Raw genomic sequence first — 18,943 nt, 5'->3', positions numbered from 1 at the left:
ATATTTGTAAGTTGTTTGAAGAGCTGTCAGAAGAAAGGGTCCATCTTCCCTATATCAAGATTTCTCTTTATTTTGACTACCCAAATCATGTAATGGGATTTATGCCCTCTTTTCTCCTCCCATCCTTCTTTTGGCATTGTTTCTGTGTAGGGATTGATTACCCATCTCCACGCAATTAGATGTTCATCTCTTAAAAAATAATGTACATGAATCTTGACATTTAGAAATGATCCTTTCATGACCGATTTCTTGTATGGAATCTTAGAATGTTAGTAGAATTTAACATATGCCAGTTCTCTGACTCAGCAGTTATTTGGTTTATTACTAACTTTTTGGATAAATAATTGCTCAAAATGGTGTTCTCTTAGTCAATATCTCTATAGTGTTATGTTCTTACATTTCTATTTCCAGTAAATAACTTACTAAAAGCTAAAACAAATTGATGATTTCTTCATCTCCGATTGGCAAGGTTTCTACACTATTGGTTTGTCTTACATGTTTATTCCCTGAATTTTTTAGATACTTTTAATATTGCTTTATTGAAGTAATAGAGAAATTAGGTAACAGTTTCATGTTCAGAATCCTCTTATTTTGTCTTGGAGATTTCTTTTTCTCTCTTAAGTAAGATGGTATAGCTCTTAACCAAACAATGAAGCATTGATTAAAAGAATACCAGTGAGTGGTGACTGCCTCAAAAGAGGGAAAATCTGACTATACTTTACCCACTTTCTTTCTTCTTTACTTCCTTCCTTTCTTTTTACAGAGCTTTGGCTTGATTATTCTGCTTTAGTTTTTTCCTCTGCCTCCCCAGTGTGCACTATTGTTATTTAAACTTTCTTTTAAAGTGTAAGTCTTTTCCTTTTAGATTTCTACTTTTTAGATTTTTACTTTGCAAGCAAGTAAAACAGATTTTATAGACTGAAGTAACAAGTTATATCTAATGAAGAATAACTTTCTAAAAACTTATATCAATCTTGTCATAGCCCAGCTTCAGTTCATACTGTGAACATTACATTCCTTTTTTGCATCCCCCCCCTTAGAAAGTAGAAGGTGTTCCCAAAATGTGTGTGTTTTTAAATCACCAAATTTTGTCTTTTCTGCAGATGATATCACCTACTGCATTATTCTTGGCTGCAAAAGTAGAAGAACAGGCTCGAAAACTTGAACATGTTATCAAAGTAGCACATGCTTGTCTTCATCCCCTAGAGCCACTGCTGGATACTAAATGTGATGTATGTAAAAATTCGGTGTTTTGGGTTTTCGTTATAAATTTGAAAACTTTTCATCATTCAGACCTAATAAAAATGTAATTCAGTTAGTGTTGCCATCGCCTGCTGCTTATTTCTTAGGAAGGTACTCACTCAGGAAGGTAAATACCAGGAGATGATCTGACAGAAACACATGTCATGTCATGTTTGCGAGGTTTTTGTCTTTCTGAATCATTTAAGTCCTTGATTCAAAGGTACTTTTTAAATGTTTCACGTTTTATTCATTCTCACAGCGAATCAGTGATACACGTAGAGGGTACATCATATCACCTTTGGATGTCTTTAAGACCATAGATAGATACTTTCTTAAATTGTCAGCAAATGAAGGAATAGAAAAATCTCTGGATTTATCTCTAGACCAGTCTTTTTACAAAAGTGTTCTATTATCAATACATATATACTACTGCTTTTCTCTGATACATAAAGATGCATTTTACTGTGCTTACATGAGTGGCATTTCAAAAATATTTTTATTTTCCTAAAGTATCTGGAGGGGGGAAGAAAAAGAGTAATACTAGTTTCCAAACAGCTTGTTCCTCATCAGCATTTCAATAGGTCTAGTTTCAAAACCCCATCTTTAAGTCTTCTGACATCTTAAAACAGAAGCTATAGCATTCTGAGCTTTTGAAATCCTTTTTCTAGCACTCCTGTGTAATTGAATTGCTTTATCAAGCACTTTTAACTACCGAATGACTACCAGTATTAGTTCGATTTGGATAAAGTTTAAGGTCCAGATTAAATATATCTGATTCTGTTAATGACAAGTTTTTATCCTACATGTTGGATTTAAGAGACTAAAATATTAATGTGGCCATTCAGTATAGTGAATATGAGATTATTTAAAATTATTTCTTGTAGTTTCTATTAACTTTACGAACTCAAAATTATTTCTTGCGATTAGTTAGCGTATTGTTTAAATAAATAATAATAATAATTCATAGAAAATAAATAATAAAATAATAAAAATAAATAGCAAATAAATAATAGAAAAGCTCAGTGATCTTCTCAAAGTGGGCATTAATAAACTTAAAGGTACTTTCACTCTGAGTTTAGCAATATGTCCTTACATAAATGAATATTTATATATAATATGGTTTTCTTATCACCCCAGTCATTTGTCATGATGTAAGAAGGAGATGGCAGAAATTTTTTCATGCCTTTTCTTCCCTGAGTGATTGCATTTGAATGATTTAGTGAAGCTGAGGAAAAAGAGTCTCTATTTTTGTCCCCGCTGGTGTATGGTACATTGTTTTGGTGTTTTATAGCTAAAAAAAAAATTTTTTTTTAATCTAATGGTTTGAGGGTCTGTTTTGATTTTTTCTTTTCTGGAGAGAGAAAGTTATTCTAAAAAATAACTCACTGACCAACTGTGGAAGTCAAGGAATTAATACATGAAATATCCTGTAGTGAGCTGATGAGCCTTTTGTTTAAAAGCCAGTTTGAATTTGATCTTTCTTGAATTGGTGCTTCCTGTCCTTAATGGGACAATGTGCCAATGCCTAGGTAAAGTTTTACCTTACAGACTGGAGCTCTCTCTCTCTTTTTTTTTTTTTTTTTTTTTCAGTTAATCTACCTACCCCCTTTTGTATTATTATCCTTAGATTGGTTTTGTTTTGTTTTGCTTTAACATTTCTTGTATTAGAAGTAACTGAATTTATCACAGAAAATAGGTTTTTTCTGTCACCCTCAGTTCATTTTCATATTTCCAAAGATTTTGTTGGAGTTTGTAATGAATCTATGATTTAATCTTAGGAGATTTAACATTCCCATGGTCTAGTTGTGTTATGTTTATTAAACATTTTGATATTATTATTTTTACCTGGCAGACTTATCTTCAACAGACTCAAGAACTGGTTTTACTTGAAACCATAATGCTACAAACCCTAGGTATGTACTTACGTCAAGTATTATTTGTGTGTGTGTTGTTCATTGCAGTATTCTAAATAAAGGAAAAGATTTCTGAAATAATTTTATCATTGAAGACAGTTTCATTTGAAAATACAGCTTGGAGCCAGAGTAGTAGTGCCTGGTTCTGAGGAAACCATTTTTAAAATTTTAATTTCATTTAGCATTTAATTGAATGGTCAACATAGCTTTCAGTGTGATTTCTCATATTTTCAGATAGTTAAGACTCTGGTTCATTCTGGATTTGCATTGGGGAATAAAATGATCCTTTAGGGCTGTCGTATATGTTTATAATGTTATAAACATCCAAGGCAGTCCTGCTATGCTAGAGCTTATGAATTTATTACATCATTTTAAATGTGACATAGTAATTTAAGTGTCCGTCATCCTTGTTTAAAAGTTAAATTGTCTATAAGGTTAGTGCAGCTTAAGTCATCTTTGAAGATCATTTATCTAATCACTTACTTTACTCATGAGGAGATTGAGCTTTATGCAGGTGTGGGCTGTGTAAATGTATTACTTCTGGAAGGAAGTAATACCTTCATGTATTACTTCTGGAAGGACCTAGCAGAGTGTCATGGGAAGAATATAGGCTTTATTTGAGATCTGCACTTAAATATGTAGTCCTCTTTATTTACTTTGCAAACTTGGTCAAAGTTCCTTTACTTTTATCTAACTGTGTGTGCAAGGTGGAATAATAATTCTGCTTTAACACTGTGAATTCGAAGATGAAAGATAATATATTTTTAAAAACTTGCCACATAGTATTTCATAAATAATCACTGTTTACTATTAGTTGTTTTTATCTTATTTATACTCAATTCCCAGATGTTGAATAGAAGTCTGATAATAGTAGCTTTCCATTATGACAGATTTTTTTAATTACACAAATAGGTTGTTTGAAACACATATAACTTGTTGAAGGTTTTTATGATATAAAAAGATAGAAAAATGGAAGTGAGAATCTGGACACAACTAGACAAGAAAAATAAAAGTGAAAGTCTTTTTATTCTCTCCAAATCCAGTGATTTAGCATGTTACTGTTATTATATAAATTTGAGATTTGACAAATATTCATATAATGAAAGTTGAAAGAAAAAACATTATTTTTAAAAGTTATTTTATCATATAAAATCCATCATATTCATATTACTGATGACAGATTCTTAAACACAGAATGAATAGCATTGTTTTAAGGGGAACTTTAGAATTTACAAGATACAACTCATGGCTAAAGTGTAATTTTTGCAAGTTTAATAACAGAAATATGAATAGACCACACAATAACTTTAAAAATCGAGATTACCTGCTTATTGGGATATTATTGTTTACTACTTCTCATGGCACTATAAAACGACCTCCACTTCTAAGAAAGGGAAAGGAGAAACTATGCCCTACCTACCGGGTTCACTTGCTGTAACAGTTTTATTTTTATTAGTAATAAGATGTAATTACAAACTAACTGATTGAAACCCTTTGATCTAAGGTACACTGAGAAAATAAAAGGACTGTATCATTTAAAAGATCACTTCTCCCACTGTGGCCCAAAGATTATATTTATGAAATATGTTCTTGTCACATCTTCTGAAAGAAGGAGTTGGAATATATATAAGAAATATATTACATAGTTGAATTTCCTGCTTAAATTGTGCAGCTGCTTTAATAATTGTCATGATTGTAGTTTGTAACTTAAGGATAATCTCAAACTAATTGTAATTAAGAATTTTTAATAAATACTATTTATCTCTAAGTAACTTTTTCAGTTTTCATAATTGGAATGCTTTTCAAGATATTCTTATGATTGGAGGTATAATAAATATGTCAGTGATGAGAAACTAACTTTGGATTTTTTTTAATAATGAAAAATTCACACAGTTGTGTGATGAGTGGGATTTCTCAGGCAAGTATTGTAGTGGTATAAGTGATTGGGAAAAAAAGTGCTTTTCATTTCAGGTTTTGAGATCACCATTGAACACCCACACACAGATGTGGTGAAATGTACCCAGTTAGTAAGAGGTAAGTGATCTTTGAAACTTTTAAATTACTAATGCTTTTTATTGTCTATATTTGATATGACTGCTATTTTGTTCTCCTAGCTTTTTTGGGGTTTTATTATTATAAAATGACAAGAAACGTCATTTTGAAGCATTCCGTTTCAGTGTTCTACACCTGCCTATTCATCTACTTCTGTATTTGGTCCTTCCCGGTGAATTAACTTCCTTTACATTTAGGTGAGAGTCTCTTCACTAAAAACAAATACTGATAATTAGAGGGCTTCCAAATACTGGAACTCTTTATTTTGGGCTATACTCATTCCATTTCAGTTAATATTTAAGATGTGGGCCATTTAACATATAGGTGGAGGAAATAGTATTAATTTCCAATTTATATCCAATTTCATTGACTTCTTGAAAACTGATTACAGTTTTCGAATCTGGAGGTCACCGTCACATCTTTCAGATAAAAATTGCCTTTAGATTTGTCATTTTAGGGAATGTTATGCCTGTGTTCATTTGACCAAAATTGATTTAAGTTCTTTAGCCTTACTAAAAGTGGCTTCCTTTTTGTGTATAATGAGGAAATTATTACATAGCATGATACATAACAGCATGTGATATACCTATTAAACTGTTTGTAAACAAGAGTACAAAGTTTTGTACTGTTTCTTTACTTCTTATAAAGCATGTGGTGTATGCTTTTCTACTGTTGTTAATGAATCCTATATATCATTGTATCTCTAGAAATAATTTTTCACACAGATGCATGCTGTCCTACTTTTCCTTCCCTGTTTCCCATTTGAAGTGATAAGCACTAACAGTGATCACTTGGAACTTTTAGTGTGCCTTTTTCTGTTACTTCTTTTTGAAAATGAAATTTTGCAGTTTTATTCCTTTACCACTGGACTTCTTTAGGTTTGTTTTAAACAAAATGGGTAAGACTTTTGAAAGCCTTTTTTCTAGTGTTTACCTGAATGTTCTCTTATTTTATTCATTCTAAATTGAATTCATTTTATACCTAGATAGGATTTTATTGTGTTAATGGCTACATTAAAAAAAAAAAACTGATAACTGAGTTGTCATTGTTAAGAAATGGACTTAGATGTTTTTTAAATCTAAAAGCAGTGTTATATTTAATTATGGTTCCTATTCATGGTTATATGTTTTGTAGCACTTTCTCATCCTTAGTATTACAGCATAGTATAGAATTGTATGGATAACTAGTATATGGAATTAAGAAATAAAGCTTTAGAGAAGTTTTGTTTCCCTGGAAACTTGAAAGGGTGAGCTGTTCTGTTTAAATAATGGAGAGCCACTTAATTTGCCCTAAGTTGAGCTTAGTAAAGAAAGATGTTGAAGAAAGATATTAAATATAGGTTAAGAAATACACACACACACTTAGGAGAAAATGAAACAATTTTCAGCTTGGTATTGTGAAATTTGAGTCAGCTTCTCTTAAATCCTGTCTAAAGAAGCTAGAGAGATTAAAGTCCATTTATTTTGCAAAACTGAAGAGTAAAATATAGACATTTACAAAATCTGTAAATTGGATATATCATCCAAAGCAAAATATTTAAATCTGATTTTTGTTACTGTTATTAATGTTTAAAATGTGACGAATTCTTAAATTTTTGTAACAATCTCTTGTTTAATGTCATTTTTGTCTGACTAACATTTTCAAGTAACTATAATTTGCATCTTAGTCCATTTTTTTTAAATGTTCTTTCATGTTTGGTATATTTTTTTTGTTTGTTTGCCCTAAAACCACTTTAAGCTAACAAAAGAACATTTTCCTTACGTTTTTCTCTGTTGCAATGACTTTTAATAGGTTACTGAATTTACATATATTCTGAGGTGAAGACTACAATGGCAATTTAAAATTATTTTTACTTCTCTATATATTTTGATTCTTTTGTGGGGTGGGGGTGAGGGTAAATCATTTGATTTCTTTGAAGTTCTCCCCTGCCCCCCCCCCATATCTGGAGATGAGAAAGTTATTATGCTCTTTGCTGCAAAATTGGCTAATGTCATTTTACAGGGACCTTTCATTTCTGTGATTTCTCCTTCCCTCTCCACCAGGAAAGAATGCCTTACTTAAGTCACAATGCCTCCAAGACATCCGATGCTTTGACACTCTCCTTAGCACAGCTCTGCTAAGCCCAAATCCCTTTTGTAAACCTTTATGTTGATGATCCATGGGGCAGCGGGGAATTACACGTGCCACGAATAAAACTAGGAGAGGGCAAGGAACTTGAGTCCTGTTAGAGTGGGGTGAGTGGAGGTGAATTAATCCTAGGTGAGCAGAGGGGAAAGGTATGTCAGTGATTATGAATGTAACTGGGGGAGAAAGGGAAACAGTAGCAAAGGCATCCCTGTTGGGAAGAATAAGAAGTAGAAGAAGGGAGATGGGGGCTGTTTTCAATGTCAGTGTCTCAAGAAACTAAGTTATTAAAAATTGCTTTTCTGTTGAGGACCAGTATTGAAGTATCCTGATTCCCTCTAAAGTACTTATTTTATCTTTTCTAAAGTTATCATTAATTGGATTATATAATTTAAAAATAATTACAGCAGTGTTTTCTGTACATCCTTGTGATGTTTTTAGGTTGTTTATTCTGTTGATGCTTAGTAACATGATGAAAAACTGGGCAGGTGGTCCTCTCTGAGTTTGGGGGTTGGGGGTTTATTTTTTATTTTTGTTTTTTGTTTTGTTTTTTTTTTATTTGGTGGAAGTACTTAAACCAACTTAAATGTGATGACTGAGGATTAAGTCTGGCAGGCAACTCTTTGTATTTTGCATTAGACTTCAAAATCTTTTCTTCTTCTTCTTCTTCTTTTTTTTTTTTTTAAATCCAGGAGAATGCTTTATTGCAACTTTTAGCTGACTAGATGCTTAACTTAGTAACAAGTTTAGCCCTTGTAACTGGCTAGCTAAAAGCAAATCGGCTTGTTTCTCAGATCTTTGGGGGATAGCAAGAAACATTTGAGTGAATGTTGTTGAAGATTTTCAGTAGTATAGAAAATGATGGCGCTCTTGTGATATTTGTAAGTAGTAAGTAAAATTTACTTTTTGTGTACAAATCTTTGAAGTTTTTGTTGTGTTGAGAACTTTTTGATGGTAGCATGTTAAAGCTGATAGTATTGTCTTCGCTTTTTTTTCTTTTCTTACAGCAAGCAAGGATTTGGCACAGACATCCTATTTCATGGCTACCAACAGGTTGTTATCCTGACCCTCTTTGTTGCACTGTTGTAGCACACTATAGCTTCCTTTAATGCAGGGCCCCCTCAATGTGTCTCTCACCCTTGTTGCGGCGGGAGACTGGACCACCTACTGTGGTGGTACCTTCCTGTCTGCTCTGCGGTGTATTGTACAAGGGACTTCTGGCACAGAGGGGTTAAATGCACAATGTGAAGTGTAGTGGTGCTTTCTGGTGACATATTCTCGATTTGTGAGTGCATAAGTCTAAAATTGGTAGCCTGAATAGCAGCTAAAGATTACAAAGAGCTAAACTTAACGTAGAAATTCGAGCAACTTGGTAAGTATAAAGCTATTTCTAGTTTACAATTATAGTTAAATGACAATTTTTAAAAATTTCACATTGATCCTATCTTAACTTTAATCATTAAAGTTTTTTAATAAATAAAATTTATATAACTTGGGTTTTTTTTTCCAGATAATACCCACCAGTAGTAGATTAGTAGTAGTCACATCCTATCAGTGCCTTGATTTGCATAAGTGTAATTTTTACTTAAAAAAACTTACAGTACTTTCTCTTTAGTTCATTTAAAGAACAGTATGGGTTTGTGCTTAACCAGTAGACATTTTCATCAGTTCTAAAATAGAACTGGAAATAGTTTTAAAAGCCTTTCATATCTGACATGTGATTTTGTTCTGGATTGGTTATAATCATGATTTAAAGTTGTTTTTTAATGAGTCACTGAGGAGGAGTGAACTAACCCAGCTTTGTGTGGTCCTTAACTTATTGTGATGGTTATGTTTTGTTTAAAACTTTGAACTGCCAAAAAAGCCAGTATATTTTCTTGGGTATATATTGTTGGAATTTAACCTCTGTCCCTAGAAATACTGAACAACGAGGCAAAAACCACTTAAATTTAAAATTTGGGTTAGAAAAGGCTAGCTGTGACATGTTGCAAGTGCAGTTTTTGGCATGTCATGGAAGGAGAGAGGTAGTATTTTTGTAGATTTAGCAGCATTGGGCCTCAAAGCTATTCAGCAAAAGGTAAGTTTTCTCTGTGGCTTTGCTGAGAAGATAATTTTACCTAAATAAGTGTTAAATATATGAGTTACTTCAGAATGAATCAATGTTAAGCCACATGGAATGGTAGAATCCATGATTATAATGTGGTATTGAAATTACCTTGTCAGTTGTACAGTTTTCTGCTTTTTCTTTATTCTACCATGACACAAAAGAAACAAAAATACCACCCAAAAAAGTTTTAAGTCATTTTACTTATATATAGTAATTACTGGAAATGTACTGTCTTCCTCTGCTTTTATAGAGAAGTAAAAATAGTTGTAATTTAGATGTAAAAACAAAATTTAGAAATACTGATGTACTAGCATTAGTAATATACTCTGGGGAGTAAGAGTATGAAAACATTGATAATCTATATGGGTTTTTAGTGTTTGAGTTTTTGTGACCAGTCATAAAAAGTGTCATAATGTTAGCTTTTAATTTTATTAAATAAGGTTTTGTACTCTAGACTTAAAAAAGAAAACTTACATAATTTTGTTTTTCCTCTAATCTTATTGGTAAATGTTTTTCTTTGTTTTACATATTTGAATTTCTATGACTCTTCGTTCCAAATCTGCTCTACAACAGTCTGCATCTTACAACCTTCTGTCTTCAGTATAAACCAACAGTGATAGCATGTGTATGCATTCATTTGGCTTGCAAATGGTCCAATTGGGAGATTCCTGTGTCAACTGATGGAAAACATTGGTGGGAATATGTGGATCCTACAGTTACTCTGGAATTACTAGATGGTAAGTAGAGAAAATCTTTTTGTTACAATAGAATATTTTCTTTCTTTTTATCATGGATTAAATATTCTATCTACTTCTATGTAGGTTTTAAAAAATATAGAGTTCCCATATATTCATGGTCAGTTTAACAGTTTTGGCCAGTCCAGGATCCTCCTTCACTCTATAGTTAGTTGATGCCAAGCCCAGGTATCATTTCATCTACTGGTGTTTCCTCTTTTGAAAAGATAAAAAATCTTTAAAAACATAGTTCTGTTTTAACAATATGTCAGTAGGATTTAAAAGTACAGTTACATGATCACATGAATAGGATGAGAATAAATTCATTAGCCTAAAGGTGGGGGCGGGGGGGGGATGAACATATTATTAACTACTACTCAATATCTAAAGCCCTTTCATGACTTTTCAAAGAAATATGATTTAATATAATGCTGCAGGTTGATAATACAAGCATACATAATTTTAAAGTATACTAATTTTGTTGGATTTAAAATGTGTAAACACAAAGTCATGTATTAAGTTACTGTAGAAAGTGTGACGCAGTAAGCTAATGGTATTTTCATGGTAATATTCCTTGTTCTGTTGTTCTACTGGTGATAAAGTGTGTCATTGTTGCCGTGCACTAAGAAGTATGAATTGACAAGGAAAAATTGGGAGTATAAGTTCTATAAATTATGAATCTGGCATTTGGGGGTCTCCTGATAGGAAATTTTTCTGGCAGGCCAGAGGTAGAATATTCTTGCAGATTAAGATATTTTAACCAGGAACTATAGATTTCAGAAAGGAGATAGATAACACTTCTTAAATCTAAACTGGTGTGTTAGGTTTTCAGCTTCTTTTTGTGTGCTTTCCCCAGCTTCCTTTACAAAATTGAAACTGATGAGAGAACTGGATTTACAGGACATCTGTTACGTAAAAGTGAGAGACCCCTAAGGCTTTGGAATGTGGTTTTCCATTAATATCTCAGATGCTTCTTTAAGGTAGAAATTTCTTTAAAGGTCTGCACCCTTTTCTGTGAAGGGCCAAATAGTAACTATTTTAGGGTTGTGGGCTATACTGTCTGTGCAACTAGACAACTCTGCCACCAGAGCTAGAAAGCAGCCACAGGCAACTGTAAGTGTATAGCTGTGTTCTAGTGAAACTATTTACAAAAACAGGATACAGGTTGTATTTGGCTCACTAGTGATAGTTTAAAGGTTTTTCCGAGTAGTAGGAAATCTTCAGCGAGTTGAAATATAACATCTTCTAAAAACTAATGGGAACTTTTTATTTTGCCATTTGTGACTTGAAATTATCTGTGCCACCATCTTATTTTAGCAGTCAACAGATAAGATAAAATAGTTGTCTTATCTATTGATATTATATAATATGATAAGATATAAATAAGATAAAACTTAATAAAAATAGTTTTTATACATGGCACTAAAAGTTTACAGAAAGCAAGTAATCTGCCTTTTATCCTACTCTTAAATTGTAGGTAAAGTTTTTTTTTGACACAACAGGAGCTGTCTAAATATCTCTTTGCTTCTATTCTGAAAAAGCTCAAGTTCATATTCATTGGAACATTGAATAGGAAATCTTGGACATTAACACATTGAAAATTTCAACATATTATGTAGCAGCCTTTTCTCTATTTTGATTACATTAAAAAGTAACAAAATTTCAGATGCTGAGGGTATCTGCATTTTACATTTAATGCCTATCACCAGAACAACATTGATTGTATTTGGCCTACCTATAAGAGGGTTGGGGAGGGGAGTGGTTATTGATTAATAACAAACCCTCGTGTGTTTTTTATAATTTGAATTTTTCTGAAACTGAATCAAAGTGATTTATTGTTAATTTTGGACCCAGGGGCATTATGTATCTGCTAGATTTACTACTGTGTCCAAGTAGAAAAGTAGTCTCTTTTTTTTTTTTTTTTCTTCAAATGAAGAAGTGGTGGTATAGGCATTAGATCTTTTTTTCATCTAAACTAAATCAAAAAGCTCTTGAGACTTTAGCGAGAACTAGTTGTCACAGATTGTGAGCACATAATGATGCCAAATTTTTATCAGTTTCTTTATACTAAATTGGCAGTAATAATATTACCTGACATTCTCATTTGATATTATTAATACTTGTGTTGAGAGTGGCCAGTAACTTCATTAATAACACTATTTTTCTATGGAGTTGAAAACTGTAATTCATCTTAACCAAACCACTTTCGAAAAATGAATCACCTCTTATTTCATTGTAATCCTAAATTTAAGAAGAAAAATTGTAGAAATGTGACCAGGGTGGTTTACTGAAATGTTAATAATGTGTTGATTGCTAGGAAGTTACAAGTATAGGTAAAGAAATTTTTTCATTTAACTTTGAAATGGTTTTAAATTTAAAGAAACTGTGAAATAGTACAGATTCTGTGCTGTTATACCCTGTACCCAGTTTCTCTAATATTAGCATCTTACATAATAATAACATCTAAGATCCCATGTTCCATTTAGTTGCCATGCTCCCCTTTAATCTCTTCCAGTCTATGATAATTTTTCAATCTTTTCTTTCATGTCCTTAACACTTTGAAGAATAATGGTCAGTTATTTTGTAAAATGTTCCTCAGTTAGAGTTTGTCTGACGTTTTCCCATTGTTAAATTGAGGTTTTGCATTTTAGGCAAGAATACCAGAGAAATGAGTTGTCCTTATGCTCAGTGCATTTTATCAAGGTGTATCATGTTGATATGTTTTATTGCTGGTAATGATAGTCATGATCACTTGGTTAGGGTTGTAAAGTTACTGATTTTCTCTTTGTAATTAATATCTTGAGGAAGACGTAATTAATATCTTGAGGAAGACATTTTGGGATTATACAAATATTCTCTTTTTTTTTTTTTTTTTTTTAACTTTTGGGCACTGATTGTAAAGAATCTACTGATGAACTTTGCCCACCATAATTATTTCTGATATTTGCCTGATAGCAGGTTTTCTGTTTGGGAGCAGTTTTTAAAATGTGACTAAATTTTTCAGAGATTCTGAGCAAGCATTTAAAATCAGGGAGATGTGGGAGGAGGGGTTTTTGTTTGATTATTGGGGGGGGGAGGGCTTGTTTGTTTGATTCAGTTTTTTCTTTCTTTTTTTTTTTTAATCAAAAATGTTTTTTAAGATTCATCTTTGAAAATACCAGTTCAGAGCTGTGTGTACTTCTGTATGTGCTGATGGTTGAATTAGGAAGGTGATCGTGAAATAGATGAACTCTTGTGCTTTCTTTTTAATATTGCCCACTTGAGAAAATTCTAAATCTAAAGGCACCTTCTAAGTTTTAAATTTAAATTTTATTTTTAGAGCTAACACATGAGTTTCTACAAATATTGGAGAAAACGCCTAGTAGGTTGAAGAAGATTCGATACTGGAGGGTAAGAGAATTGACAGGGTTTATTAGAACATCAGTTTGCTAATAATTTGAATTTTTATGGTTATATATTCTTATTTCTAATATTTGAAGTAATTACAGTAAGCTACATGCGCTCATAATTTATCCAACTACTGTGTCCAGTAGACTTTGCTATAAATACTTTATGGATTCCTTATTCTTATAGTGATTACTGTGGAAATAGTGTCCTCACTTTACAAAAAGGGGAATTAAAGCTAGATAAGTTAAATTCCTCTCTCAGATGCTGGGCTGGAATTTATTCAGTATCTAATTTAAAGCCAATCCTTTCACTATATATTGTCTTATTTTATGCCTCTGAATAAGATGTTTGTTTACTGGCAACAGAGTCCAACCCCAGGTGATTTTATTTTCATTTATTTAATATAGAATTTTTATAAGCAAATTTCTATTAAATTCCTTTGCTGTCATTGTTTCTTCTGTGTTTTATTTAAATAGGCTAACCAGGCAGCTGGGAAACCAAAAGTAGATGGACAAGTATCAGAAACGCCTCTTCTGGGTTCATCTTTGGTGCAGAATTCCATGTTAGTAGATAGTGTTACTGGTGTGCCTACCAAACCAAGTTTTCAGAAACCATCTACATCAGCTTTCCCTGCACCAGTACCTCTAAATTCCGGAAATATTTCTGTTCAAGACAGCCATGCATCTGATAATTTGTCAATGCTAGCAACAGGAATGCCAAGTACTTCATATGGTTTGTCATCACACCAAGAATGGCCTCAACATCAAGAGTCGGCAAGGACAGAGCAGATATATTCACAGAAACAGGAAACATCTTTGTCTGGTAGCCAGTACAACATCAACTTCAAGCAGGGACCTTCTGTATCATTGCATTCAGGATTACATCACAGACCTGACAAAATTTCTGATCATTCTTCTGTTAAGCAAGATTATACTCATAAAGCAGGGAGCAGTAAACACCATGGGCCAATTTCTGCTACTCCTGGAGTAATTCCTCAGAAAATGTCTTTAGATAAATATAGAGAAAAACGTAAGCTAGAAAGCCTTGATCTGGATGCAAGGGATCATTATATAGCTGCCCAGGTAGAACAGCAACACAAACATATACAGTCTCAGGCAGCCAGCAGCAGTTCTGTGACTTCTCCCATTAAAATGAAAATTCCCATTACAAATGCTGAAAAACCTGAAAAATACATGGCAGATAAGAAGGAAAAGAGTGGATCACTGAAATTACGGATTCCAATACCACCCACTGATAAAAGTGTCAGTAAAGAAGAACTGAAAATGAAAATAAAAGTTTCTTCCTCAGAAAGACACAGCTCTTCTGATGAAGGCAGTGGGAAGAGCAAGCATTCAAGCCCACATATTGGCAGGGACCATAAGGAGAAGCACAAGGAGCACCCTTCCAACCGCCACCACCCCAGCAGTCACAAGCATTCCCACTCCTACAGTGGCAGCAGCAGTGGCGGCAGTAAGCACAGTGCCGACGGAATACCACCCACTGTTCTGAGGAGTCCTGTTGGCCTGAGCAGTGATGGCGTTTCCTCTAGTTCCAGCTCCTCGAGGAAGAAGCTGCATGTCAATGATGCGTCTCACAACCATCACTCCAAAATGAGCAAAAGTTCCAAAAGTTCAGGTAGTTCATCTAGTTCTTCCTCCTCTGTTAAGCAGTATATATCCTCTCACAACTCTGTTTTTAACCATCCCTTACCCCCTCCTCCCCCTGTCACATACCAGGTGGGCTACGGACATCTCAGCACCCTCGTGAAACTGGACAAGAGGCCAGTGGAGACCAACGGTCCTGATGTCAATCACGAGTACAGTACAAACAGCCAGCATATGGACTACAAAGACACATTCGACATGCTGGACTCGCTGTTAAGTGCCCAAGGAATGAACATGTAATCATTTCTTTAGGTCAATTTTTCTTTTACTTTTTTAATTTAAAAATTGTTAGAATGGAAAACTTCCTCCTGATCTAGCAGTGGTAACATCTGCTGTTAACTACCACTGCTTCAATATTTGTAAGTGCTGCTTTATTCTTCATTCTGAAAAGAAGAGATTATAGTAAACAAGTCTTTATCTCCACATATGATAGTGTTATAAATACTGTAAAAGCATGGAAGGTGCAAAACTCAGTATTTCTACAATTGCAGCTAAGAACATTAGGGTGAATGGCTGGCTGCTTCTAGGAATATAAGATGCCTCAAGCATTCGTTTATTTATAATTTGAATACTGTAGCTATTTTTTGTTGTTGCTTGGCTTTTGAATGAGTGTAAATTGTTTTCTTTTGTGTATTTATACTTGTATGTATGATTTGCATGTTTCACTGATAAAGGGATAAAACAGTATACTGACAACTGTTTACAAGAAAGTGGAGAAAAATGTACATACATTTTTGTATGTTTAGATATTACCATAAATACTCAGGATTGGAGCTGCTTGTAAGTATAACAATATACAGAATAACTTTATTTTATCTTGTCAGAGTCCATCACTAATCTAAAACAAGGGTGGCACTTTTTCATGTTAACCTTAAACTCTAGGCCTTACTGGAAGCCACTGAAGGGGGACACTTCACTACCAGATGGGTATGCAGTGCCACAGATGGTTGTTTATTCCATGAGGCACTGATTCTGCCTTCAGAGGTTCTGACCAGACTGGCTGCTGAAAGAGCCCCTGATTTTCTGAAGGCTTGAAGAGGAAAAAATAAAGTTTACATACTCTTGATGTGAAGTGCATTTAAGTGTTTGTTGGCTTGTTGCAGTACTATAATCACAGAGGTGTTCATAATGGTTGTGTAGATTACTGTGATTTGAAAACTAAATTCACAAAAACTTACATTAGTGCAGAATTAGTAAGTTTTTTTCTTAAATAAAGAACTTTAACACTACATATTTTAACAGTAAGCAGAATCGCTTTTCCTTTGGCATTCAGAATGACACCATGTTCTTAAACATACCCCTCCCTTGAAGTGTGTTTGTGTGTGATGCCATATTTCTTTTTCAGGTAAATGCAGTCTTCCTTATAAAAATGAAATTAAACCTATTGCTCTCTCAGTTGTTTTATATTCTAACAATAAATAAACAAAAAAGGTCACTGACTGTGCATTGTACCTGTATTTATATCTTAACGGTTGTTAACAGGAAGCTCTCTGAGGGGAAGAAAAAAGGTAAGCCTCCAGATAAAACAGCTAGTGGAGGTTTTCCCTTTGTTTGCACATCTCAGTATATTCCTGTTGAGGTCAAGTTTGCACAGTCTCCTGACTTCTGAGCAAATGATAGACTTTAACTTATTTAAAATTGGTCTTAAATGCCAGTAATGTGGCTCTGGTTTGTCAGCTAATCTTCAATTCTGTGGTAAATCTTTGAGCTGTTGAGCATCTTTGAGTTGGGTTGAATTCAACGTGTTGAACTGAAAACTGTCTTAATTTTTTCCTCTATGTATATGAATTATTTTTGTTACAAAGCCACTGATATGTGCACAATTGTAATTTTACTCAAGTATGTTGCAGTTGTAAATATTAGAGTTTAATCTCGTGCTCTACTTTTATTTAGCAGTTACTTGATTTGCCAGTAGCTTTATAATTTTTTTTAAGATAATTATTCATTATTTTGTCAATGTTATTTGAATTTAGGATACTAGGAGTCTCTTTCTAGGGACTTTGCCTAATTAGCATGTCCTAACTTTGTTCTTGTCTTGCGTAACTTTAGTAATCTTTGTCATTACATGTAACTTTGTTGCTCTGTATGGCATATTATTGTATCCATAAACATGGTAATTTTGATACAGTTATACCTTTACAGTGGTACATAATCCAAGGACTAGTATAGAATCAAGAGGAGTGCAAGATGGGGGGGGAAGGGGTTTTTTTTGTTCTTGGTAATTTAGATGTGAAACCTCTACGGAGCTATCATGTGAAATGATACTGGGTGGTTGTGCTACTGTATAATGGGGATGATAATACCAGGAATTTTAATAAGATTTTGTAAAGAATATCCAGAAAAGTAGTGAACTTATTTTCAGTATGACATAGAAAACAATGTGAATATTTAAGGTCTGTGACTATACTTAAACTTCACTAAGAATTTGCAGAATTGTTTTGAGATGTGAGAATAAAGGTAATTTTGTTGAATCTTTTGGTGCTAATGATGGACAGTTAAAAAGGTAGCTAGTGTATATTGTTATGGGGAAGTACTTATTAGTTACTTCCAAAATTGAATTTGAAATGCTATGTATTCACTTTTCACTCTGTAAATGTAATTCTTTACAATGACTTTATTTATTAAAGGGCAGCCAGTTGTAATTTTTACAGGGTTGTGTGAGCTATTCAAACTCTTTAACCTCCGAACAGGATATTAGCTTCTAAAACCACAGTGGGGATAAAATATGGAAATTCTTTTAAGTTTCATTTCCATTAAATGAGAACCCTTATAATTCATATTGCCATGAATTTGACCATCTCGTTTGCATAAAATAGTTCATCAGCCTGGTCCCAGTAGGCTCAACCAAAGAAAAAGACTCCAATGAATGGACATTATTACTGAGTCTTCTTGTAAGTAGCCATAAATAAACCAAAATAGTATCAAATTTAGGTATGAAATTCCACATGTGCAAAGTACTGTTAAGGTAATACATTTTTGATGAGATTTTTAAAAATATTTGAACTATTAAAAACCGTTATCTTTAAACATCCTATAAAAGAGTGATTCATTTTGCAGTTGTGTTTTCCTTAGATCAGCGATCATTGATTTGTTACCTTTATGCAGAAGCACATTACATAAAAGGCTTTAATTCTACCTCTTTGAACTAATTTTCCGATACTGAGCTGTGCCCCCTAAATATTTGCCTTAGCTGTTTTAAAATACACTGTTTTCAGAACCAAAGCAAAGGAGTGGTTTTTTCACAGAAACATTCTCAGAGGCAAACATTATCCAAAAAAACTGGTGGTAGCATTTTTTAGTGGTAAGACCTTACAAAATGTCCTAGTTCCTTTTTTTTTTTTTTTTTTTTTTTAATTTAACTCTGAGGTTCATTTTTTGTTGCAGGTATTTAAATACTGAAAAGTCATGTAGTCACCCCAAGGTTTATCTTTGAAAACAGTACAAGTGCATCTTGATCTCTGTGTATGCAGATTCATTCTTGTTCTTAAGAATCAAAGAAAATTTCCACCATGATAATGGTTTCCTGCAAAATGTCATAAGGGGTGCCTACATTACTTTGTGCAAACATTATAATTATGTAGGATAATTATAAGGCCTGTCCTCTTTGAACTAAAGAAATGACTAGTTAAGGTCAATTTCAGGTAATCAAATTTGAAATGTTTTTGTTAGTTACCAAATGTCTTGCCTTAAAAGCATTTTAAGCACATATTTTTGGTTATA

The 18,943-nt window shown here is 33.2% G+C and overlaps 1 protein-coding gene across 6 annotated transcripts in view; it reads left to right on the top strand.

The window, feature by feature from the left end:
• The window catches only part of CCNT2 (cyclin T2), a 35,122-nt gene extending 16,872 nt beyond the window's left edge, over positions 1 to 18,250 (top strand). For 2 of the 6 annotated variants that reach the window (XM_020879234.2, XM_020879233.2), the window contains 8 exons: positions 1,104 to 1,232; positions 3,095 to 3,155; positions 5,127 to 5,189; positions 8,339 to 8,384; positions 10,012 to 10,175; positions 13,492 to 13,562; positions 14,036 to 15,194; positions 15,296 to 15,465. In XM_020879234.2, coding sequence (XP_020734893.1) covers positions 1,104 to 1,232; positions 3,095 to 3,155; positions 5,127 to 5,189; positions 8,339 to 8,384; positions 10,012 to 10,175; positions 13,492 to 13,562; positions 14,036 to 15,194; positions 15,296 to 15,363 — 1,761 coding nt within the window. In that variant the 3' untranslated portion in view covers positions 15,364 to 15,465. Of the gene's footprint in view, positions 1 to 1,103; positions 1,233 to 3,094; positions 3,156 to 5,126; positions 5,190 to 8,058; positions 8,220 to 8,338; positions 8,704 to 10,011; positions 10,176 to 13,491; positions 13,563 to 14,035 lie in introns of those variants that run through there. The other 4 variants (XM_020879232.2, XM_020879231.2, XR_002311182.2 and 1 more) reach the window with 3 other exon arrangements.
• Positions 18,251 to 18,943: the final 693 nt, after the last annotated feature.

The sequence above is a fragment of the Odocoileus virginianus genome, chromosome 13, assembly GCF_023699985.2.
Source record: "Odocoileus virginianus isolate 20LAN1187 ecotype Illinois chromosome 13, Ovbor_1.2, whole genome shotgun sequence".
NCBI classification, from domain to species: Eukaryota; Metazoa; Chordata; class Mammalia; order Artiodactyla; family Cervidae; genus Odocoileus; species Odocoileus virginianus.
This window is presented reverse-complemented; position numbering and strand designations above follow the sequence as displayed.